This window comes from Bos indicus x Bos taurus, chromosome 1 (genome assembly GCF_003369695.1).
Source record: "Bos indicus x Bos taurus breed Angus x Brahman F1 hybrid chromosome 1, Bos_hybrid_MaternalHap_v2.0, whole genome shotgun sequence".
NCBI classification, from domain to species: Eukaryota; Metazoa; Chordata; class Mammalia; order Artiodactyla; family Bovidae; genus Bos; species Bos indicus x Bos taurus.
The window spans coordinates 80,230,274-80,256,518 of record NC_040076.1 but is presented as its reverse complement, the minus strand read 5'-3'; the positions used below and the strand labels follow the sequence as shown (position 1 = coordinate 80,256,518).

At 40.9% G+C, this 26,245-nt stretch overlaps 1 protein-coding gene and 1 long non-coding RNA gene across 4 annotated transcripts; one reads left to right on the top strand and one right to left on the bottom strand.

The window, feature by feature from the left end:
• The first annotated feature begins 1,958 nt into the window (after positions 1–1,958).
• KNG1 (kininogen 1) lies at positions 1,959–25,802 on the top strand. 3 transcript variants are annotated; one of them, XM_027538669.1, is made up of 11 exons: positions 1,959–2,329; positions 4,443–4,553; positions 5,557–5,641; positions 9,171–9,343; positions 10,482–10,589; positions 13,744–13,828; positions 15,909–16,075; positions 21,891–21,998; positions 22,115–22,201; positions 23,576–23,653; positions 25,556–25,802. In XM_027538669.1, the coding sequence occupies exons 1-11, from the start codon at positions 2,138–2,140 to the stop codon at positions 25,664–25,666; spliced, it is 1,305 nt and encodes a 434-aa protein (XP_027394470.1). In that variant the 5' UTR covers positions 1,959–2,137; the 3' UTR covers positions 25,667–25,802. The 3 variants fall into 3 exon arrangements, with proteins under 3 accessions (XP_027394470.1, XP_027394460.1, XP_027394480.1); XM_027538659.1 differs by lacking the exon at positions 25,556–25,802 and having other exon boundaries at positions 23,576–25,472; XM_027538679.1 differs by lacking the exons at positions 13,744–13,828; positions 15,909–16,075 and having other exon boundaries at positions 1,961–2,329.
• LOC113891038 lies at positions 5,706–20,818 on the bottom strand. Its single transcript, XR_003510654.1, has 2 exons — positions 20,087–20,818; positions 5,706–5,910 (listed from the first exon to the last, which is right to left on the bottom strand). It is a non-coding gene; the product is annotated as an uncharacterized LOC113891038 (long non-coding RNA).
• Positions 25,803–26,245: the final 443 nt, after the last annotated feature.

Sequence of the window (26,245 nt, the reverse complement as noted above, 5' to 3'; positions counted from 1 at the left end):
AGGCTCCCCCATCCCTGGGATTCTCCAGGCAAGAACACTGGAGTGGGTTGCCATTTCCTTCTCCAATGCATCAAAGTGAAACGTGAAAGTGAAGTCGCTCAGTCGTAGCCAACTGTTAGCCACCCCATGGACTGCAGCCTACCAGGCTCCTTCGTCCATGGGATTTTCCAGGCAAGAGTACTGGAGTGGGGTGCCATCGCCTTCTCTGAATTGACACACATCACTGTATAAATTTTAGCTGTATAGCATGATGATTTGATTTACATAACTGTGAAATAATCATCACAATAGGTTTAGTTAACATCCATCATCTCATGTGTTTTTGATTTTAGTTGCTGAGTCATATCTGACCATTTGTAACCCCATGGATTGTAGCCCACCAGCTTCTTCTGTTCATGAGATTTCCCAGGTGAGAACACTAGAGTGAGTTGCCATTTCCTTCCCCAGGGGATCTCCCCAACCCAGGGATCAAACCCACGTCTCCTTCTTTATCACTCCTTCTCAGCCAAGGAATTCACCCGTCTCTTTCACCTTAGCTTTTTTCCCTACACACCACACCACACACACACCATCACCACACACCTGAAACCACTTCCATAAGTCATGGATTCTTAACCATCCTCCTCTAAATGTATTTATAATTTGTAAGAACTAATTAGCAGGCGCTGTGCATGGACAGAGGAGCCTGGTAGGTTGCAGTCCATGGGGTGCTAATAGTTGGACACGACTGAGCGACTTCACTTTCACTTTTCACTTTCATGCATTGGAGAAGGAAATGGCAACCCACTCCAGTGTTCTTGTCTGGAGAATCCCAGGAACGAGGGAGCCTGCTGGGCTGCCGTCTATGGGGTCGCACAGAGTCGGACACGACTGAAGCGACTTAGCAGCAGCAGCAGCAGTGCATGTATTATATTAACATTCACTTCTTTAAAAAAAAAAAAGTGAAGATAGTATTCTACATTTTACAGAGGAGGAAACTGAAGCTCAGAAAGGTTATATGACCCTGACTTGCTCAGGATCACAGAGCAATGAAGGAGCAGAGCTAGACTGGACTCAAGTTCGGGTGACAATCAAGTCTCATGTTCCTGCCACTCTGAGGCAAGGCCACCATTCAGTCCACACTGACTCCTCTTTTCCAAGGACTCTTGGGGAGACTGATTTGCTGAGCTAGAGGCCGTATCAACGACAAAGAAGTCAAACATCTTTTTTGTGGGGGAGGGGGATAAGACTTGAGGGTAAACATCTTCTAGGGACGAGCCCTCATCTTTAGCCTACTCTTAAACCACCCTTCCCCAAATAGTTGATCTTTCTCAGACAGGTGGCTGAGACTTGGCAGTGAAGGACCCCACAGCCACCAAACCAGAAGCAAGGACTGGGGATGCAGGCCTTCACCCAACTCATCTCTTCTTATGGTTCTCCTCTGTCTCCACCCTTGAGGAGCATTTTCCTTTCTAGAACTAATGCAAGTGAGTGGAGAGAGAGCCTGGCTTGACCACAGACCACAGAAAGGATGTCCATGTTTTATTTTTAGTTGCACCAATATCCTGATGTGGGACCCCCCCAGCACCCACTATGTCTCTGTGCATGGGTTCTCCAGGCCTGCAATATGACTGCTGGCAGCTTGCTTCTCTGCAGCTAGTTATCCTGCAGAGAAATTTTACTGAAAGGTGTCTGCACATTGTACCTACTGTGGCATTGTTGTCAAATGCAGTGACCTTCATAAATGGCTTTGCGAAAGTCACAAGGGAATAACAGAGGTGACTGGTGGGTTTTTTTCCTCCGTTTTTTTCCTCCTCCTTTATGAGAGTCTGCTCTGATATGCCAAACAAAGTTGTGCAATCACCAGGAAATGAGCTCTGTGCTCCTATATGCTCCCCAAATGCAAACAAGCAGGTCAATCACCCCAGTGTTGTAATGTTTCAGCTGAAATCTGCTTGGATGACCCACCAGGGTCCTTTGTCCTTTGGGAATAGGACAAATAGTGCATGACATCAGGAATCAGCCAGGGCCCAAAAGCACTGGGGCAGAGAGAGCAGAGCCCAGAGGAGACAGAGGCTGAAGCTAGTTAACATCAGTGTCTTGGCTCCCAACTGGCTCCCAATTCCTGGTGAAACTCCTAAAGGGAGACTGTTAAATCATGAAATTAATCACCATCCTTTTCCTTTGTTCCAGGCTGCTACCAAGTTTAACCCAAGAGTCCTCTCAAGAAATCGACTGCAACGACCAGGATGTATTTAAAGCTGTGGACGCTGCTCTGACAAAATACAACAGTGAAAACAAGAGTGGCAACCAGTTTGTATTGTACCGCATAACCGAGGTCGCCAGAATGGTGAGTGAGCTGTGTTTAACCTTGGGGTCACTTGGGATTTGTGCTGTCACTTGGAGCCCAGGTCCCACTCACCCCAACCCCACCCCACCCCCACACATGCACCCCAATCACCAGAGAACTGACAATCAAAGGGAAGCTTTGTGGTTGTTTAATTGCTAAGTCATGCCCGACTCTTTTGCGATCCCATGGACTGTAGCCTGCGAGTCTCCTCTGTCCATGAAATTTCCCAGGAAAGAATCCTGGAGTAGGCCATTTCCTTCTCTAGGGGAATCTTCCTGACCCAGGGGTCAAACCCACATCTCCTGGATTCTTTACCATTGAGCCACCAGGAAAGCCCATTCTTAGAGGAGTACATCTAAGAAATATACAATCTCACTTGTGTGGAATCTAAAAATTCCATCTCACAGACACCAAAAGTAGAATGGTGATTGCCAGAACTGGGCAGTGGAGGAAATGGGGAAATACTAGTCAAAGGGCACAAATGTCCAGTTATAAGATGACTAGGTACTGAGGATCAAATGCACAGGGCAGTGATTAGGTATTAAAGCTTTACTGGAAATTTGTTCAAAGATTAAGCGTTCTCACCACAAAAATGAAGGTAACTATGTGAAATGATGGGTATGTTAATTAGCTTGTTTGTGGTAATCATTGCACAATGTACGTACAACTTTTATTTGTTAACTAAACCTCAGTTATGCTTGGGGAAAAGGAAGGTTTGTCTAAGAGGAGTCAGCTGTGTTGAACAAAATATCTATCATGAAATCAATGTGGCTCAATGCATCAAGGTAACAGCCATGTTCTAGCTGGTTTGTAGTATTTTTTTTTTTTTAATCACTGATTGACACACACAGGATGGAGACAAAGCCTGACAGTGTGTGTGACTTTAAGAAATACAAATCTTTCAATAGCTTATTTAAATGAATTTCACTATAAAACACTGTGTTTCTGTGATAGTTAAGCAATCGATTAGTTTGGTGGAGAAAAAAAAAAAAACAAACGGCTATTTGATATGATGAGGAGAAAGGAAAAAGTCCAGTGGATAGAGGTTTTTTTTGGTTGTTGTTTTCTGAAAATCCAGTCTTTCTGTTTCACAAACTTGTGCATACATGTGAGTCCTAGGGTTCTCTAGCAACAGGTTATTGGTGTTGTCTTTATTGGTTAACATCCATGGCAAATGTGGTTTATTCTAGTTTATTCTACAATGTCCATAGAATCACTGTTCATCTTCACTTTGCCATGTGGACACTGCCTATACCATGATCACTTAGGTTTTATTAAAATCTGAAACCTGGAAGGAACCTCAGAGTCTATTTTGTCTAATGACATCATCTCCCAGAGATGTGGAGAGAGCACCTTCCAGTATGTCAGGAGACCTGAAATCCTGGGCTGGCTCTGCCTTTCCAAGGTGGGGAGGCTGCCTAAGCCATATGCCATCCACCTGGGGCCTCCCTACTCTCACCTCCCAACTGAAAAGCTGGGCAACATCCTCTCTGAGGTCCCAGACTTTGCATCTGGAAGCTCGTCTAACTCAGCACCTTTAAACTTTAAAAGGTTTATTTATTATTTCATGACATGCTAGACTAAATAGAAAGCAAAACAATGCAAACAAAAATACTAAAATTATTCATAATCTCACCATCCAGATAACTGTTACTTTTTTGGGAAAGTTTAAAAAGGTGTATGGTTTGTTTTCTAATTGTAAAAATGATAGATGTTTGTTTTAAAAAATAGATAATTCAGGAATGTTTGCTTAAAGAAAAAAGCGAAAGAGAACTCCCACCACTGAAAGACACATATTTTAATAGGTTCACTGCATAGTTTTCCAAACTTATAAAAATCATATATTTATGTATAAATTGGTTTCTACAAAAATAGGCTAATACTGTGGATCTACGTTGTAACTTAAAAATATGTATATTTGTAAATAGTATAGTATAAATTTCTTCCAAGCAAATATTTATAAACTTTCAATATTTTTTCAATATTTTAATAAATGTTTTTGCCTTAGTTGAATCAAATAGAGTCCAAATATTCATAACTGTACCAGATCTCAAATGATGTGTTATTGGGTCAGTTAGATGAGACCTACCTATCCATGGTTGCTGTTTTTCAGGATAATCCTGACACATTTTATTCCTTGAAGTACCAAATCAAGGAGGGCGACTGTCCTTTTCAAAGTAACAAAACTTGGCAGGACTGTGACTACAAGGACTCTGCACAAGCTGTGAGTGTGTTGACCGTTCCTGAGGCTCCATTTTTCTCTGCTAAGTGTGCCAGACTTGTTCACCGGTGCTGGAGATGATTAATATTGCTGGCTGCTTTTATAGGATGCACATACGCCCTCAGCTGTGTGGAACAGCCAAATGCTTGATGTCTGTATTCTCACATAGGTGGAAGGGGCGTAGAGAGGCCTGCAGTTAAACACGGAGAAAGCCCTCCCACAGGAAGGGGACTCTAATGACCAACAGGGATATGTGGGCCAGGCCCCAGAGAGGCAACAGATCAATACTTGGCTGAGATCTGGGGCTGGTGAGTGGAGAGTGTGGCTGCTTCAACTGAACAGTCCTGAGTACAAATCCTGCTCTACCTTCAACCAGCTGATCACTTGGAACCAGTGTGCTCCCTTGCAAGGGGAGATCAAATTGACTCCATGAGCTTGTTGAAGGAAAAAAATGAGACACATTATGTAAACGATTTTGTTTTAATAACAAAGGGTCTTAACCTAATGCCTACCCTGCCCTGGCACAGCACAGCTGGTGGTTTGGCCATAATAATTGAGGGAGATTGTGAAGCTGCCTGCCAGGAACCAAGCCAATCTCCTCATAATCCAGGGAGCCATTTCTTCAATGTCAAAACCCTGGCTTCCTGGGTGCAGTTTGAACACTGAAATTGAGAGGTTAATCAAGAGGAGAGTTTAGCAGGCTGATTCACAGCCATGGTGTGCATCTTGATGGAAAGGAAATATCTCCAGGGCTCAAAACAAAGATTCATACTTTAAAATCTCATCATTTAGAGTGCCTCTCCTCTATCTCATGAATATTGGTGACTTTTAAAAAATAATGATTTGGCTGAAAAATACTTATTCTTGTGTCTCAAAACTCAGCTTAGGAAAAAAAAAATCTTGACAAGATTTTAAAAAGGAAAACCGTATTTAGCAATAGTACTAAGTGGATTTCATCTGAAAGATTAGGATAAATCTTTTTTTTCAATCTTTTTTTCCCCCCTAGGCCACAGGAGAGTGCACAGCGACCGTGGCCAAGAGAGGGAATATGAAGTTCTCCGTGGCTATCCAGACCTGCCTGATCACTCCAGGTAGCTGATGTGTTTGCTGGAGCTGCCCTAGGGGAATGAACCTTTTCGTATGGTGCCAAAAAACTTTTACCTGAGGGCGGCAGTGGCGATACCATTTGCAGCCTTGTGGGGGCGCTGGAGGGGAGGCGCGTCAGACTCCTGAGGTGGGCCCAGGCTCATGCCAATCATCCCCTTGGTGTTATCCGGATTCTCTTCCTCAGGAGCTGCGTTGTATTAGGTGTGTACGAAAGAATGAGAAGACAGAACAGGCCTCAACTGTGGGTAGCGTCCTAGCATGAGAAAAGTACAGATTTTGAGTCAGATCCGGCCTGGAATCTTTCAAAGCTCTCACTTTCTTCGTTTTTCCTTACCTGTGAAAGGAGATAACAATAATTCCCACTCTGTACCATTCTTTAGGATGAAACTAGATGATATATCTGAAGATGTAATCATAATAATGTATGAATGAAGTCAAGATAAAAGTAGTAACAATTAACATTTATTGAGCGCTTATTACCAGCCACAGTTCTAATCACTTCATATGCAGTAACGTATTTAATCCTCACAACTCTATGAGTCAAATAGTAATATCCCAGTTCACAAATGAAGAAACTAAGGCCCACAGCAGGCAAGTATCTTGCCCAAGATCCCACAGCTAGTAATTAGCAGAGTGGTTGGAATAGACCCTTCATAAATGAAAGTCCTTTAGATTCTAAGTATGGAGCAGCTTATCAACAGATAACCACTGTTAGCTCCTTTCCTCTTGTGGCAGACGTGCCAGGTACAGAAGGATGGACACAGCTAGGTGATGTTAATCACAAAAGCCATCCTGGAACTGGCCTTTGCTTACAAGCGAGCTCCAGAACAGCATCTTCAGCCACCCTGGTGAACCTCACTGTCATGGTGACTCTTCTATTTCAGCCTTAATCATGCATAGCATACCCACAAAAACTACATCCCTTGAGTTCCCATTCTTGCAAGAAGTTGCATTCAAAGAAAGAGAGTCCAAAACAGAAATCACAAGTCATTAAAATTTTCTGATGAGAATAGCTTTTTATTATTCAGCTTAAGAACTCTATATTGTAAGCAGATTTTAACATTATCCAGAGCACAGCACATATGTACCATGAGAAAAAATACTCAGCCACACCTTCAGAAATTATTGCTAGGTCCACAATCCTTTATCTGAAACATTTTTGGCCAGATATGTTTTAGAATTTCAAAATTTTAAATCTTTAATTTAAAAGTCTCTCTAGAAATTGGGACAGGGTGGAAAAATCATTCTGTTACCCAAAAAAACTGAGTTTGCATCTTTCTCTGCTCTTCTCACCCTCAGAAGGTTGCTCCATCTCTTCTCCTACCCTAGTTGGGAGCTGCCCTTGAGGTCAAGCAAACCAGCCTCTGGGCTTTCTCCATCTCCCCCTTTCAGCTCCTGTGTTCATCTTTTTTTGTTCTCACATCAGTAATTTCTCTCATCTTTCCCATGTAATCCCCTCTGGTTTTTTAACTTTGCCCATTACCCTGATTCAATCTAACTTCTACAAGGAAAGGAGGGGGTAAAGCTATGAATATTTCCCAGTAAGTATTTTTCCTGACACGTTTATGGAAAGAAAGCTGACCCACAGTTGCAACAGGGGGTTGTGTTGAGCTGCTGACTGAGGGATCTTACACCCTTGGATAGTGAGAGCCCCAGGGTCAAGGGACCCAGGACTCCTTCATTACTTCCCCTTTTGGCCACATGTGCTGTCACTGATCAGGGGGTGAAGGCTGTTATTACCTTACCAGTGTTATGAACACTGGTAATCTAATACAAACTCTCTCCTTTTAAACATTTTACATTGTTTTATTAAAAACTCGTTCAGTGGCTTCCCGTTCTTATAGGAAAAGTGTCCTAAGTCGCTCAGTTGTGTCCAGTTCTTTGCGGCCCCTTGTACTGTAGCCCGCCAGGCTCCCCCGTCCCTGAGATTCTCCAGGCAAGAACACTGGAGTGGGTTGCCATTTCCTTCTCCCTAAGGGCTTGCATCGGAGAAGGCAATGGCAACCCACTCCAGTACTCTTGCCTGGAAAATCCCATGGGCGGAAGAGCCTGGTAGGCTGCAGTCCATGGGGTCTTGAAGAGTTGGACACGACTGAGCGACTTCCTTTCACTTTTCACTTTCATGCACTAGAGAAGGAAATGGCAACCCACTCCAGTATTCTTGCCTGGAGAATCCCAGGGAAGGGGGAGCCTGGTGGGCTGCCGTCTGTGGGGTCGCACAGAGTGGGACACGACTGAAGCGACTTAACAGCAGCAGCAGCAAGGGCTTGCATTCCATTCTTAATTCACTTCAGAAGGTCTAGGAAAGGCCCCCAGCTGAGCGGAGAAAGTTGTGAGTATGTGCATCTTCCAGGAGAGGGCGCCATAGCTTACACCAGGGTCGTCAAAGGAGAGGGTGACCCAGGAAGATAGGAATCCAGGCCTACAGAGCACAGCTCAGGCTGCACAACAGAAGTCTCTCTACTGACTGCTGAGTTCTGTGCTCAATCGTGTCCAACTCTTTGTGGAACCCAGGTCTCCAGCATTGCAGGCAGATTCTTTACCGTCTGAGCCACGAGCCACTAGGGAAGCCCAAGAACACTGGAGTGGAAAGCCTATGCCATCTCCTGGGGAATCTTCCCGACCCAGGAATTGAAGCCAGGTCTCCTGCACTCCTGGAGGATTCTTTACCAGCTGAGCTACCAGGGAAGCTCCTGCTTCCCTGCTTCCCTACCAACTGCTCAGACCTCAAATCACCCTTCCCTGTCTCCTGCTATAAACTGATAAGCTGTGTGTACACCTTGTCCCACACCTCTGTCCCTGCCTCATCCTGCTTCATCCAGACCCATTTGTCCCTTCTCCTCAGGCCTCACACCTCGGGTTGTGAGGTTCACCTTGACTGCTCTTCACCCTTGTTAGCTCAGCGTCTTTTCCTCCGAAAAGCCTTTCCTGTGCTTACTCTGGGCTCCTGCTTTCCCAAGTTCTTGCTGAATTATATTGAAGTCATCCATCTCCAGTTCTGTCTCTCCCCCTTGACTTTGTCCAACTCCTTCATGGCAGTGAACATTACTAATGAATTTATGTATCCACACAGCCAGGCTCAGCACAGGACATGTTACAGCAGGTGTGAAATACATGTTTGTTCAGTAGAAAGGATATAGAATGTATTACACCCTGAGTCCAGCTTCAAGGGGCTTTCATTAACACTGCAAAGTAAATTAAAATACATCTGTAATGTTTTGATTTTTATGAGGATAGATTCATGTATCACTCCTGTAATTTTAAATGACTTTAAAATAAATTTTAAATAACCATGCACAACAGAATGCATACAAGATGTTCCTAAGCGAATGGTAGGCCTTCCTTCTGACTCAAAAGCAGTCTTGTGTTTTCTTTTTCTAGTGCTTACTAGGATTTACTGGAAAGTTTGTTATCAAGGCTTTTTATTGATGAATTATCTGACTTGTTCAGGGCAATGTACGTGAATGTAGATTTCGTTCCTTAACGCTGCCGTTTTGCCTACTCTTTGTCAAGCCGAGGGCCCCGTGGTGACAGCCCAGTATGAGTGCCTTGGCTGTGTGCATCCCATATCTACCAAGAGCCCCGACTTGGAGCCTGTTCTGAGATATGCCATCCAATATTTTAACAACAACACCAGTCATTCCCACCTCTTTGATCTGAAAGAAGTAAAAAGAGCCCAAAGACAGGTCTGTTCTTTAATTTTTCTTTTGCCATAGTATTGCTAAAATGTGTTAGACCTTTAAGGTTTAGAATTTCTTTACCTAAAATAAATCTTTGGCCAGAGGACAACATGATTCCACAGGTGGTGGTGAGGAACTCTTCCGTGTTCTCATATGACCAGCTTGGGGGAACAAAGGCTTTCTCCATAGGCACAGTGATTTGGCTGCTGCAGTGTGTAAAGAGGGGAAAGGAGGCTAATCAGACTTCCTTCCTGGGAGATTTGTTTTCAATGAATGGGTGGTCAGCTCTGCTTGTGCTGTGAAACGGAAAAGTCATTGGTGAAAAAAAAGTCATTCTGGCCTTAGGATTTTAAGAAGACTCTATCATCACCTAGCTATCATGAGGCAAACATGACCCCCAATATTAAAATGTACCTAAAAAGGTTGGCACAGTTGCTGGGTACCCTCTAAATTATAGTCTCGGTTTCATCAGAGAAAAGAGCAAATACTTGTATTAATAAATCTGGTTTTCCCATTGAAGCCTTTACTGACAGTTGACTGGGCCCCTTGAATTTCAGCCTCTAATTATGGAGGACTCACTTTGGTCAGTAGCATTCCTTGCTTTTAAATTGACCTTTAGTTGACCTTCTGGAGCTTGCCTTCATGCAAGATGCAAGCTCTACTCGTTCTGTTCATATCCAGCTATCAGGGTGGGACCCACCTCAGATAAAGCAGGAGAAATCTTACTGCATGGCCATCTGGGAGCCTAAGGACCTACTGGTTAAAGCCATTCCAGCTCCCAAGTTTTCTTTATCCATCTAGAAAAGCATTATTAATATTTTATAAAATTTAACAGATTATTTTTTTCCTGCTGCCCACAGAGGAAATATTGCTAGGTCTTACTTAAGAAAATATAGTAACTCTATCTATAAATTGCTTTTCATTTTCAGACGTGTAGCTGTATGTGTGTATGTGTGTGTTGTGTTGAAGAGTGTGAGCATCATAAAGTGCTCAGTATTAATTTGGTAATGATTTTTGCCTAGTAATAACAATAGTTTGTATTTTTTGAGCACTTACCAAATGCCAGATATTATTCTAAGCTCCTTCTAACACTGTGAATAATGTTTAAACTGACCTTTAAATATTCAACCCAAAATTGTTTCAGGTGGTGTCTGGATGGAACTATGAAGTTAATTACTCAATTGCACAAACTAATTGTTCCAAGGAGGAATTTTCATTCTTAACTCCAGACTGCAAGTCCCTTTCAATTGGTGTAAGTAGGCAAAAAATCTAATTATAAAGTTCTTAGCCTTTTGTGTCCAGTATTTACAGGTGTGGAAACTCAGATGTACAGGAAGACTCAGTCACTAAAATTTTAGATGACATTCAACAGTTCTGTTTCCTGTCCCATTGAGAATCTGAAACTCACGTCACCTGTCAAGCTGCTTACCCAGGGGTCAGAGTCTACACACCTGGCAATAAGCATCTACAGATATATCCAGGGACTAGCAATAGCCTGAGACAAAACGATGCCACAGTCAAGTTTGTCTTTTCATGTCTTCATGCTTTCCTATCTCTATTTCCTTCTGTGTGCTCAACAGCCTTGCAAGGCTTCTGAACTCTTCCCAGGACAATACTTCCAACTGTCTCTGCTTGTTTTCTTACCCTCCCTCCCCTACTTTTCTCTTTAATAAATACATCCTGAGTCTCTCTCCTTTAGTGATCCTTTCTAGGATGATATCTTATTACTGAACCAAAATTATGTTAAAAGAGAGCATCTCAAGGTGGCAGGAGTTAATGCATGTTAAGATGATCAGGCATAAGGTCCTTTCCAGGGGTATATGCACTTTAGCAGAAGGCTGTGCTTTAAGCAAGGGGTGGCTGCAAGTCTGTTTGCCTAGTCATTCTAGGTGATGAGAACTACTAGAAATAGATAATAGGGATGGTTTTACAACTCTGTAAAATGTCCCTGAATTATACACTTAAAAATGGTTAAGGAGCTTCCCGGTGGCTCAGTGGTAAAGCCATCTGCCTGCTAATGTAGGAGACATGGGTTCAATTCCTGACCAGGGGATACCCCACATGCTAGGCTGGTGCACCCCAAATACTGAGCCTGTGCTCTAGAGCCCGGGAGTTGCAACTACTGAAGCCCAAGCACCCTAAAGCCTGTACTCTACAACGAGAGAAGACACTGCAGTGAGAAGCCCAGACGGCAGCCAGAGAGTAGCCCTGCTTGGTGCAACTTGAGAAGAGCCCGTACAGCAGCACAGGCCCAAGCACAACCACAAGTAAATAAATAATTTTTTAAATGATCAAGATGGCAAATTGTATATATATTTTACCAGAATTTTTAAAAATAGTTAAAAAAAAAAAGAGAGAGAGAAGAGAGAAACCCTCTAAAATCATAGGTTCTAGTCACTGTGTAACTTTGTCAGTTTGAATTGAATCTGGCCTTTTAAGCATCTATAACATCTTCTGTTTTTTATGCTTAGCTTCAAATTGAGGTTATATAGGCCTAAATGTTATCTAGCTTTAATCTTGCTGCATCTGTTCATAAAAGCCCTAGTTAAGTTTTCGCTTTGCAACACAGAAATGCAAAGGCTGGTTGAGGTAACAAAGCCAGTCAGATTTTGGTATAATTTTCCTAAGCCTTCACTTCTTCATCTGTAAAATCGTGAAGAATAATAGTATTCTTATATAGTATTCTTATATAATAACTCTCACAGAGTTATTACACTAATTAAAGAACATAAAATGCAAATGAATTATTTTGCCCACAATTGGTAAGATTTAAGGCCTTGCTATTCAAAGTGTGGTGCATAGACCAGCAGCATCAGCAACACCAAGGAGCTTCTTAGAAAAGTAGAATCTTAAGTCCACCTACATCTACTGAATGAGAATCTCCATATTATCAGTAACAAGATTCTCAGGCAATTCATCTGCACATTAAAATTTGAAAAGCAAAGATTTAAGGAGTTTCCTAAGTAGTTCTCAGTCATGTTACACCTTAGAATCACTAGCCTAGCTTTAAAAACACCTATTCCCAAACCATTCCCCCAGACCTTCTGATTTCATTGGTCTGGGGTCAGATGATCAAAAGTTTCCCAGGTAGACCAAAGATGCTGGTGATACTGAGAACTTTTGAGTTACCTCCAGTATACTTGTCCCCAACCAAAATGCAGGTATTGTAAATGTGGTATTTCCTGTATCTCTAAAAAACACGACATGTATTATATTCATGTGTGTTCTTTTGTTGGAAATATACATTTATAGGCATCTTCAAGATAATAAGAAAACAAAGGAAAAAAATAATGTTACATCATACATCCAAACACTCAAAGTTATCTGAGTGTATTTCCGTCTTATCTTTTTTGGTGGGGAATACGGCCAATGTTGACTGGTTTTATGTGTGTGTTTTATTAGTTATAATTACTTTATATGCTACATTTTTTTCTATGTCTTTAAAACTCTTGATAAACTTCTTTTTAAATAACTTTTAATATCCTAGTGAAGATACCATAGATTGCTTTTCAAATTACTTTCCTATTTTTGGTCCTAGGTTCAAAAGCAACAAAATATGTTGTTTCTGTTTTTATTATAATTAATACCTCACCAAATATCTTTTAGAATAAAGCTATTTCTGTGTTTTGGGTGGTGATGCAGTTGATAAAGAATCTGCCTACCAATGCAGGAGACACAAGAGACACAGATTCCATCCCTGGGTCAGGAATATCCCCTGGAGTAGGAAATGGCAACCCACTCCAGTATTCTTGCCTGGAGAATCCCATGGATAGAGGAGTCTGGCAGGCTACCGTCCATGGGATCACAAAGAGTCAGACATGACTGAGTGACTTAACCCTTGCTTCATATGGCTTTGCTTATCCTTGATGTTTATTTTACTCTATTAAAATTTTTTGAATTTTTTGGTTGTGCTACCCAGCCTGTAGGATCTTAGTTCCCCAACCAGGAATCAAACCCATGCCTCCTGGAGTGGAAGCATGGGGACTTAACAACTAGACCACCACAGAAAGTCCCTTGCCATTATGTTTAATCTTTCATTATGTTTTTTATTATATGCTATTATTCTTGAAGATGAAGTACCTTGACTTTGGTTTTAACTTAATCTAAAAGCCTCTGTCTTGCTAAAAGAAAATGTTACCCACTCACTTGTATAGCTACTATTTCTACATTAGGTATTCTTGTCATCTTATTTCATGTCTCTGTGTGTTTGTGTGTGTATTTGTTGGTGGTGGTGCTACTTTTTCATTGTTTCTTTTTTTTGTCTTTTGCATATAGACTATGTTTTGCTTTGTTTTTCTCTATACAATAATTTGCAGAGTCAACATCCTAATTTTAATTTTACTAGTCATTTAAAGATTCTTAAAAACATTTTTAATTTATGCTCTTATATGCTTTTTAAAAAACAGGATACTGGTGAATGTACAGATAAAGCACATGTAGATGTCAAGCTAAGAATTTCTTCCTTCTCGCAGAAATGTGACCTTTATCCAGGTAAGGGATAATGCGTGTTGGTGTTCATGCTGGTCCCAGACACCTGGCTACGTCTTTCCTTACCTATTGTGCTTTGGTTCCCATGATAAAGTCTACATGACCCACAGACCTTACTAGGAACACTGGGTCCCATCCTTGCCCTGCTGTGCTACAGCAAGTACACCTGAGACTGCTCAGCAAGTGGCCAAAGAGAATACAGTGACGGAAGGAAAAACTTACGTGTTTTGGGCAAAGCTGCCCTTTGATTACGTCAGCTGGTCTTTCTTGTATACCAGCTGTCTCTGCATTAGATATTGTGAACTGGGGAAGCTGTATCTCATTTTTAACTACTCAGAATAAGATCCTTTCAATTATAGTTTTTTTTCCTTTGCATGTTATAATATGGGGAAAGGGTGATAGTGCATATTTAAGGTCAAGTTAGTATTTCTTATACCAGTCAGCTCAGTCGTGTCGGATGCTCTGCGACCCCATGAACTGCAGCATGCCAGGCTTCCCTGTCCATCACCAACTCCCAGAGCTTACTCAAGAGTAAGCTTGTGGACTTATTCATGTCCATAGTGTCAGTGATGCCATCCAACCATCTCCTCCTCCGTCATCCCCTTCTCCTCCCGCCCTCAATCTTTCCCAGCATCAGGGTTTTTTCCAATGAGTCAACTCTTCGCATGAGGTGGTCAAAGTATTGGCGTTTCAGCCTCAGCATCAGTCCTTCCAATGAACACCCAGGACTGGTCTCCTTTAGGATGGACTGGTTGGATCTCCTTGCAGTTCAAGGGACTCTCAAGAGTCTTCTCCAACACCAGACTTTAAAAGCATCAATTCTTCGGCATTCAGCCTTCTTCACAGTCCAACTCTCACATCCATACATGACCACTGGAAAAACCATAGCATTGACTAGATGAACCTTTGTTGGCAAAGTAATGTCTCTGCTTTTTAATATGTTATCTAGGTTGGCTGTAACTTTTCTTCCAAGGAGCAAGCGTCTTTTAATTTCATGGCTGCTATCACCATCTGCAGTGATTTTGGAGCCCCCCAAAATAAACTCAGTCACTGTTTCCACTTTTTCCCCATCTATTTGCTATGAAATGATGGGACTGGATGCCATGATCTTAGTTTTCTAAATGTTGAGTTTTAAGCCAACTTTTTCACTCTCCTCTTTCACTTTCATCAAGAGGTTCTTTAGTTCTTCTTTGCTTTCTGCCATAAGGGGTGGTGTTATCTACATATCTGAGGTTATTGATATTTTTCCCGGCAATCTTGATTCCAGTTTGTGCTTCATCCAGCCCAGCATTTCTATGATGTACTCTGCATATAAGTTAAATAAGCAGGGTGATAACATACAGCTTTGACGTACTCCTTTCCTGATTTGGAACCAGTCTGTTGTTCCATGTCAATCTCTAACTGTTCATGGCTTGACCTGCACACAGATTTCTCAAGAGGCAGGTCAAGTGGTCTGGTATTCCCACCTCTTGAGGAATCTTCCACAGTTGGTTGTGATCCACAGTCAAAGGCTTTGGCATAGTCAATAAAGCAGAAATGGATGTTTTTCTGGAACTGTCTTGCTTTTTTGATGATCCAACGGATGTTGGCAATTTGATCTCTGGTTCCTCTGTCTTTTCTAAATAAATTCAGCTTGAACATCTGGACTCATCTTGAATATTCTTATACCAAGCGTTGGCTTTTCTCATACTTGGAAAATAGTTGTGTACATTGCACAATATGAAGCATTACTGAAGTTTCCTGCTCACCAGAATCATAGGATTTAAATTTTTCCTTCAAGAAAATCATTCCTTTACGTTAAGCATTGCTTTTTACAGTTTCCATCAAAAATGCAAAAACTTTAGAAAAGAGCAGCATATTGATTGAGTCACCTTCTGATTGAAAGTTTCCCTAAACACACTTGGCTTTTAGAAGAGGAAAAGAGGAGAGATAGTCAGTTGGAGGTCTGACAGACAACCTCCACTGCTGGGCCTTGGGCTGCCACGTGGCCCTCTGTCGGAGGATGCTGGATCACATGTGGGAAAGGTACTAGGCTAGATTGCTACTTCAGGGCACACACTGACATGAAATTTGCCTCTTTCAGGGGAGGATTTTTTACCCCCCATGGTTTGTGTCGGCTGCCCCAAACCTATACCTGTTGACAGCCCAGACCTGGAGGAAGCTCTGAACCATTCCATCGCAAAGCTTAATGCAGAGCATGATGGAACCTTCTATTTCAAGATTGACACTGTGAAAAAAGCAACAGTACAGGTCTGTAAATTATAGTGATAGTCTATTGCAGATTGTTTACTAATTTTGCCACTGATCTTGGCTCTGGATTGGGAAACAGTATACCTCACAAATGGGATTTGGTAGACTTGAATTTCAAGTCCCAACCTCATAGCATGCTTGATGTGTGGTCTTGGACAAGTCATTTAAAGCACTGTCTCCGTTTTCTAGCCATAAAGGACTATAGTAAGTGTTAGTTGCTCAGTCATGCCTGACTCTTTGTGACCCCATGGACTGCAGCCCTCCAGGCTCCTCTGTCCATGAGATTTTCCAGGCAAGGATATTGGAGTGGGTTGCCATTTCCTTCTCCAGGGGATCTTCCCAACCCAGGGATTGAACCCGGGTCTCCCGCACTGCAGGCAGATTCTTTACTGACTGAGCTACAAGGGAAGCCCATAAAGGACTATAGGAAGGGTCAAAAAAATAACATATGTCAATCACTTCTCAAAATCTAAAGTGCCATATAAGTACTAGCAACTTGTATAATTAAGAAAATTGAGAGCTAGGAAAAACAAGACTTATCCTCTGCCTTTCTAGATCCATCTCTCATTATAACATCACTCAGTACCTTGGGCTCAGCCACATCAGCCAGCCATTGCCCAGACTTTCTTTGCATGCTCATCTCCATCTCATTTTTTCCCTGCCTGGGGTGCCTTCCCCTCTACAAGTGTCCCTTCTAGGAATTCATCTCTCCTTCCATGCCTGTCAGTAGAGGTGAAGGAGTATCCTTGTTTGGAGGTCAGAGGGCCTAGCTCTGCAACAGCATCTGCCACTCACATCCCGGGTAACCCTGGGCAGTTATTCAGACTCATGAAACCTTTGTGGCTGGATCAAAAAAGCCCAAATCCCTTCAAACTCCAACAACATATGACCGATGTATTTATGGACAGATTGCTATTATGGAACCTCAAAACTGGCTTCCCTAAATACAAGCTAAAGAAAAGTCATCAAAAAGGAGCCAAACTGGGAATTTCCTGGCAGTCTAGTGGTTAGGACTTCACACTGTCACTACTGAGAGCATGGTTCAAACCCTGGTCAGGGAACTAAGATCCCAGAAGCCATGCAACATGACCAAAGGGAAAAAACTCTTATTGCAAACAAACATGATTTTTATAGGCTTCCGTGATCTGCCTGCAATGCTAGAGACCTAGGTTCAATCCCTGGGTTGGGAAAATCCCCTGGAGAAGGGAATGGCAACCCACTCTAGTATTCTTGCCTGGAGAATTCCATGGACAAAGGAGTCTGGTGGGCTACAGTCCATGGGGTGGCAAAAAGTCAGACAGGACTAAGTGATTAACATACAAAAAACATGATCTTTATAGTCTACAAAGAAAATCTCACTTTAAAAGTTCATAATTCTGGCTCAGTAATTGAATTTCTAGAACTATAAAATAGAAAAGTCTTTAAATACAATAACATTCATTGCAGCTTTAACTATAAAACCAAAAAATAAAATGGTAAACTCTCAAAATGATCAATAATATAGAAATGATCAAATTGTGTCTAGCATATCCTTACAATGGAGTATTAAGCAGCAATTTTAAACCATCTTTGTGAGGAGTTCTTGATGTAGAAAATGCTTGTATTATACTATGCAAAAAGAGGCCATAAAATTGAATAAACATTCTGTTCTTGATCATGTTATTAAAAAGTACAGGGAAAAGTACTGAAAATAAATGTCTCAGATTATTCATAGCTTTTAGGTGGTGTCACAGTGGGCTGTTTATTGTAATCTTCCTTATTTCCTGTATTAGTTTTATATGCTGGGGGGGAGGAAGACCTGAACAAACCATATTAAAATAAGTCAAAACTGACACTACGATTTCTCTCCTACTCAGACACTTATTTCTGGATGTCATATCCTCTCCCTGATTTCACTAGTACATAACCCATGTTAGGCTTACTTGAAAGGAGTACTAATTCATGCTGCTCTTGTCTTTGTCAGCTTTTCTTCTCGCTCTGTTTTTCTGTAAAATTCCCTTATTCTTACTGATGCAGGAACAGTCCAGTACTCCACCACATAATCCACGTCAAAGAGTTGCTGTCAGGAGAGAATCACTCATTCTCAAGTGTGTGTATCTAGTCCTCTTGGTAGTCCCAGTTCTTTCTGTAAATTAGTCAACATACTAGAATGGATGTGTTTATGCTAAGGGTACAAGGAAAACCACAATAGAACAAGCTACATCCCTTTACTTGCTAAATTAATCTGGAATATTGTGAGAATTTCAAATTTACTTTTAAGAGGTGACTCTTTACTTATTTTTGCATTTAAAGGGGGCAATTTGGTCACTCAAGGCAGCCCTAGTGGAAGCAGCTGATTTATTGGAAATCAGCTTACCATAATGAATTTGCAATAGCCAGTCTCTTAGTGACCCATTTGCCAAATAGCTAATTTGTTTTACAATTTTAGTCTTGCCTTGGCTTTGCGTGTTTAGTCCTATTTGGGTACATGTCCATTCCAGGTTAGTTTCATATTTCAGATACCAAACATTTCTTAAATCCTTTGTTTTCTCATGTGAATGGTTGTGATTTCTGTCATATACCGTTCATTTTGCCCTATCCTCATGGCTGCTGTCAATGTTCTTCCCTGCCTCTGCTCAGATAAAAACACTTCAAGGATCTATGGGTGCACATTCAGGAATTTTCCTTTGACAAAAAGTCCTAGAAAGGTCAAGGAATATGTAGATGTCTAAGATTTATGGTGCAAATTGACAGATCATCAAATGATTTGCAATTATGTCAATTTACATTCACACCATGTGGATGTAAGACACTGGCTGATGGTCTTGACTCGACCTATTCGAATACTACCAGCAGTGACTGAGATTCCATGTTTCCCCCACCTGACCAGGTGTCATCTCTGTTTTTTATCCTTGACAAGATGCAAGGTTAAACATGATGTTGTATAGTTTTTTAAATGTGCATATCCTTGGTTATTAATGAAGCCCAACTTGTTCAGGAGTAATGATCTTTTTAACTTCTCCAAAAGAGCTGGTTATGTCCTTGGTTCATTTCTTTAGTGTTGGGCTTTCTGTGTATAAGAATACTGACCCTACATCATATTTTTCCCAGTTTACCTTTTTACCTTATTCACTGTGACATTTGAGAATCAGTTTTCATTTTTGTGTAGTCAAATTTTGACATTTTCCTCCTTCCTTTAGGTTCTTTCCTCTGCTTTTCACCTATGAAAAGCCTCATCATCCTAAGAACTGATTAATGTTTTTTATACCTTTCTAGCTTATTTAGTTTAAATGTCTTAGGCATTTGGAACTTACGTTACTAAGTAGTATTCTATACTTTAAAAACAAAACTTGGACAAGATAGACTTAAGCAGGGAAGACTTCTGATAAGAACAGCAATATAGATGCGATTTTGAGGTTCTTGAACACAAGATATTACTGCTGCTGCTAAGTCGCTTCAGTCATGTCCGACTCTGTGCGACCCCATAGACAGCAGCCCACCAGGCTCCTCCGTCCCTGGGATCCTCTAGGCAAGAACACTGGAGTGGGTTGCCATGACTAGAGCTACTTTATTCCTCCCCTCTGGACCCTGAATAGAATTAAGCCAACAGCTGTGATTTTTGTCATATATTGTCAACTTTCCTAGGCAACATCATATTAATCAACTGTGGCTCAGAGGTAAAGAGTCCACCTGCAGTGCAGGAGACTGGGGTTCAATCCCTGGGTCAGGAAGATCCTCTGGAGAAGGAAATGGTAACCCACCCTAATATTCTTGCCTGGGAAATCCCATGGACAGAGGAGCCTGGTGGGCTACAGTCCATGGGGTTTCAATAGAACTGGACACAACTGAGTGACTAAATAACAACAACAATGTCAGAAAACTGGATTAAAGTATACTCTCAAATTAAGCAACAAAATTCATGATCACCAATGTATACACTCGAAAACACTTTTTGGACTTCCCTGCCCAGCTTATATAGGTCTGGAGTTTTACAAGTTATCAAATTTGTCTTATAAATTTTACTGTGCTTACCTAGAAAATGATGCCAGAAAAGGTAGAGGAGTAGTTTAGCTCTTCCTGTTCTCTGCTCTCCTCATCCTCCTCCCATTTCAATTCCTCCATGCTTTTCAAAAAACACAAAGAAAAAGGGAAGACTTATGTTATGGAATTATACTATCACTCCGTAACTTTATTTTTTCAATAATGGTCAGCCTTCCAGGAAACAGGTATGTATAATATATTCTTTTTGATAACTATATAATATTACTCACACACACATTTAAATCCTAGAATGAAATGCTGAATAACTTAGCCTGAAAATTGAGCCACGTTAACTACCTTTTAAATTTATATATATAATTTTAAAACATTTTAAAAAGTATATTTTTCAAGTCTGTAAAGGCTGTAAGCTTTTTTAAAAAAAACTGTGCTTGAGATTCTGTTGAAGTCAGTGTATTGGAAAAAAACCACACAATGACTTTTACTTTTTAAGTAAATAAAGTACATGTATTCTAGACCAAAAAGAAAAAAAATTGGGCCACAAATATTAACAGAAGACAGTATTATATAATGATTAAAACTTGCTAGAGCTTAAAATAGTTTCTTAATATTTAAAAAAAATCCCTCAGAGAAGCAAGCTAGAAATCCAAAGAACTTTCCTAATCACATAATTTAATCTACATAATTTCTATAGCAGTTCAGTTCAGTTCAGTTCAGTCGCTCAGTCATGTCCGACTCTTTGCGACCCCATGAATCGCAGCACGCCAGGCCTCCCTGTCCATCACCAACTTCCGGAGTTCACTCAGACTCACATCCATCAAGTTGGTGATGCCATCCAGCCATCTCATCCTCTGTCATCCCCTTCTCCTCCTGCCCCCAATCCCTCCCAGCATCAGGGTCTTTTCCAATGAGTCAACTCTTCGCATGAGGTGGCTAAAGTACTGGAGTTTCAGCTTTAGTATCATTCCTTCCAAAGAACACCCAGGGCTGATCTCCTTTAGAATGGATTGGTTGGATCTCCTTGCAGTCCAAGGGACTCTCAAGAGTCTTCTCCAACACCACAGTTCAAAAGCATCAATTCTTCGGCGCTCAGCCTTCTTCACAGTCCAACTCTCACATCCATACATGACCACTGGAAAAACCATAGCCTTGACTACATGGACCTTTGTTGGCAAAGTAATGTCTCTGCTTTTTATATGCTATCTAGGTTGGTCATAACTTTCCTTCCAAGGAGTAAGCGTCTTTTAATATCATGGCTGCAGTCACCATCTGCAGTGATTTTGGAGCCCCCAAAAATAAAGTCTGTCACTGTTTCCACTGTTTCCCCATCTATTTTCCATGAAGTGATGGGACCAGATGCCATGATCTTAGTTTTCTGAATGTTGAGCTTTAAGCCAACTTTTTCACTCTCCTCTTTCACTTTCATCAAGAGGCTTTTCTCTGATTCAAGCTTTGGTAGAACAAAAAGGTGTGTTTAAAGGAAATATTTAAGTTTTCTTCCTACTTGTCCTAGATTCTACATATTATGACTTGAGCCTTTGAGTTGCTGGTGAATCTTGCAGTTGCTGAACAATAAAACTCAGGAAAATAGAAAAACAAAAATGATAGCATGGTTTTCTTTTCCCATTTAAAAAATGAAATAAGCCCGATTGCCAAATATTTTAATGTGCATACAAAGTTTTGTTGTCAAATATTTATACTTTTTGAGGGTAACTCTCATTTGTTCAGTACATAATTAAAATGTCAAGATTCTCCCCTAAAAGCCCTTGTGATAAAAATGTATGATTTATTACACAACATTAATTAGGCTCCTATTTTGTGCTAATTCATTTTCCAGGTGGTAGGTGGATTGAAGTATTCTATTGTGTTCATAGCAAGGGAAACCACATGTTCTAAGGGAAGTAATGAAGAGCTGACCAAGAGTTGTGAGATCAATATACATGGTGTGAGTATAATGCAGCTGTCTTATTGATTCCCTGGAAATCTGTATGATGTTTTATGCTTATTTATGTATCCCATGAATAACACTGTTTTCTCTTTGGCTTCGATTTTCATGGATAGCAAATTCTACACTGTGATGCTAATGTCTATGTGGTGCCTTGGGAGGAAAAAGTTTACCCTACTGTCAACTGTCAACCACTTGGACAGGTATGATTCTAATCGCAGTTGCTTTGGGTTAACTATGCTCATTCTGAAAATATTTGAAGGTTGAAAATGAACCACTATTTACATGAATTGGAGGACTATCTGTTTTAAATGGGGAGAACACTCACATTTCTATGCTGATCTCTCTTCTTATGGCTAGAAAGGGAGAGCAGCTGTCCCCTTAATCACTTCTCTGACACGGCCAGTGTCCCGTGAATTCACAGGTTCTCTTAGGGAAGCACATCCAAGGAGCTTAGGAAAAATGCAGGTCGCACACCCCACTCTGCATTTCCTGAATCAAAAGCTATATTTTAACACAGTCCCCAGGAAAGTCATACCCATATGCAAGTTTGAGAAACGTTAGGTTGCATCATTTTTTTACTTCTTAAAAGAACCCTGGGAGGTAAGTAGTACTTCCCCTACTTTCAAGATTGAGATACTAAAAATTACAAAGATGCTAAAGTCCTAAAGTAGATAATAACTTTATCAAGTGCTTCCTCCATCTTAGACACTGTACTGGGGACTTGACATTGACACATATTTTTCTCCTGACAACTCTACGAGGCAGGTGATTTTATTATTCCTATTTTACACACAAGGGAAGTGAAGCTAATGGTGCTCAGATACAAATCTAGGTCAAATCAGAGCCTACTCTGTTCACCATCATACTGATAACTAGTAGGCTCTGGCTTGTTTGACCTCAAAGACCACGCTCTTTGAATCACCAAACACTGCCTCCAACCACCACTTTCTCACAGGTAGTAAGTGTGTAGGTAGAAATAACCCACAAATCCATAGCTTCAATGCAAGTTGCCTCTGCTCCCTTTATTCTGCATTTAGGTTTTTGCCATATGTAGGTATGTATATAGTCTAATACAAACATTATACAAAGGCTGTGTTTCAAGCTTGTGAACATATATATCCTGTGTTTCAATTCAGAAGAGTGATTGTAGATATATGCTGCTTATATATTCCATTCTTAAAACCAGTTAAGGTCTTTTTGGATAAAAAGCAGTAATATGCTAATAGAAATAGTATCAATTAATAAATAATGTGCCATGGCTTATGGAATCATAGGCTTAGAGAGTACCCTAGAGATTATGTAGTTAACCATCCAGTTTTTCCTGATTAAAAACTCTCTATTTTAGAGTATTATTAGGAACAAGAATCAATATCTCTAAGTTATTAAATCAATCAAAAGAGGAAAAATTATTCATTTTCATCCTTTATGGAATATTAATGTATATAGCACTTAAAATCTGGCGAAGACATTCCCCATCGTAAACTGAGATAGCATTGTCAGGCCCCCATCCCTTCTTTCTTTTTTGATAGTGTGGTTTTCACAGTTATGCATTCATCTTAATATTTCCTGTTTAGACCTCACTCATGAAAAGGCCTCCGGGTTTTTCACCTTTCCGATCAGTTCAAGTGATGAAAACTGAAGGAAGCACAACTGTAAGTGTACCCCACTCTGCCATGTCACCTGTACAAGATGAAGAGCGGGATTCAGGAAAAGAACAAGGACCCACTCATGGGCATGGCTGGGACCATGGAAAGCAAATAAAATTACATGGCCTTGGCCTTGGCCATAAACATAAGCATGACCAAGGTCATGGGCACCATGGAAGTCATGGTCTTGGCCATGGACATCAAAAGCAACATGGTCTTGGCCATGGACATAAGCATGGTCATGGCCACGGAAAACATAAAAACAAAGGAAAAAACAATGGAAAGCATTATGATTGGAGGACACCCTATTTGGCAAGTTCTTATGAAGATAGCACTACATCCTCTGCACAGACGCAAGAGAAGACAGAAGAGACAACACTCTCTTCCCTAGCCCAGCCAGGTGTAGCCATTACCTTTCCTGACTTTCAGGACTCAGATCTCATTGCAACTGTGATGCCTAATACACTACCACCTCACACAGAGAGTGATGATGACTGGATCCCTGACATCCAGACAGAGCCAAATAGCCTTGCATTTAAATTGATTTCAGATTTTCCAGAAACAACCTCCCCCAAATGTCCTAGTCGCCCCTGGAAGCCAGTTAATGGAGTGAATCCAACTGTGGAAATGAAAGAGTCTCATGATTTTGATCTTGTTGATGCTCTTCTTTAATTTAGGCAGCCAGGGGTATTTCTTTAACATCTCATCAACCCCTGTCCCCATTGTCCAAAGATCCTCATATAATACAACAAAAACCATGAACATTCAGAACAGCCTAGAGAGAAATAAATGGTAAGACTCCCCATGGGAACACCGTCAATCTCTATGGATGACATAAAACTGTGTGCAGAATTCTAACTCCTTTCTGAGGTTTCCTCCCAGGTTTTCTTAACTAGCACAGAAAATGGACAAACTAATATACTTGTGGCCTACTTCAGTTGCTTTTCTGATAATGAATGTGTACCCTCAAATGTACAATGTCAATTTTCATACAAAGATTCCTGACATTTTGAATAAACTGTAACATCTGGTCCTTATGTGGCAATAAGGGAAGTTAAGAGACTGAATGTCGAACTTCTTAATGGAGGGAAAAAAATAATAAAAACCTCCAGAGGTCAAAGAGGAACAAGAGAGAAAGACAGATTGGCCAAAGGGAGGACAGAGAAAATAAATGAATTGACTTTCTGTTTCCAAAATGGGCTAGTAATCTCAAACAGTTACTCCCATGTGACAAAGCTATTCTGATAATTCTCTTTCTGGGTGAGAGTGTTTCTTGTAAGTCAGTAATTTCTGTTTACTCATTAACTGCGCTTTGCAATAGGGCTTTCAAATAGGAGTTTTCTGTTTGTTTGTATGTTGCCAGCATTAGACTGAGTAATCCTTACTGTTCAATAGCTCTGAGTTTAATAATAAGGATGGAAAGCAGAAGTAATACAAAGGCTGGCCTGCTTGAGGAAATCTTTTTTTAATAATTGATAAGGGAATATCATGAGATGTGATGCAAATTTTGTTCAGAAATTTTATGAGAAATTCTTTGTAGCCTTTATAGTTGCATTTTCTTTTGCTATAACATTGAAGTATATGGACTTTTGCAGGAAAGAATAATATGATTATCTTTAATTTACTGGTAATGTGAGGGAGGCATGTCTTTCACAGCCCCTGCTGTGCTTTTGCCTAGGGAAATAGGGCTTTATACACCCACACTCACCTGTGGATGCCCATCACTGTTTCTTCAACTTATTGGATGCATTTGAGCCACTGAGTTTTTATTTCATTCAAAATAGTATCTGTACTTGCAAATAAAGAACCGATGATCTCAGGAAAAGGTCTCATCTTGTCAATTAGTGGCTTCCCCTTCCTTTCTTTGAACGATAACCTCAGATTAACAGAGTTTTACTATACTTACAGACGCACGTAAAGTCCTGCGAGTACAAGGGCCGACCTCAAGAGGCAGGGGCAGAGCCAGCACCTCAGGGTGAGGTCAGTTTACCGGCAGAATCTCCACAGTTGGCACGATAGACCCAATAACCTCTGTCAGCAGCCCTGCGTGGAAGGACGAGAAGATGGGGTAGAATTTAAATAGAGAAGAATGCTGTTTTATCCCTCTGTGACTGACTGAAATAAAGTTCTGTCTTTATGTTCCCCTCCTGGTCAATTCACGCTGGTCTCCTTTCAGTCACAACCAACCTGCAGCCAAGTTGAGATGATCAGAGAGCCAGCACTAGGGCTCTGTCCCAGGGGCTCGCAGTGCAGCCCTGGAGCATTCTTGTTCACTGAGGCAGGATCCCTTAGCTGGGGCTTCCCTATCACAGAGACCTTGTCATGGGTGCTCAATCAAGGGGTAGTGGGTCATGTTTCCACTATGGATCTAAGGACTCTCTCTTTCCCTTTCCTTCTTCCTTCTCCTCCTGATTCCCAACCCAATGCTGAGAGAATTTGTCTTATTATATTATTTTTTTATGATCTAAACTATTACCAAAAAAGAAAAAAAAATCTTTTAATATATCTACTAACTTCTCATTATCAGAAAATACTGAGTCTCAAAAAAGTTGAAAGAAAATGTAAAATTATCTTTCTGATCTGGGTAAAAGAAAAGAA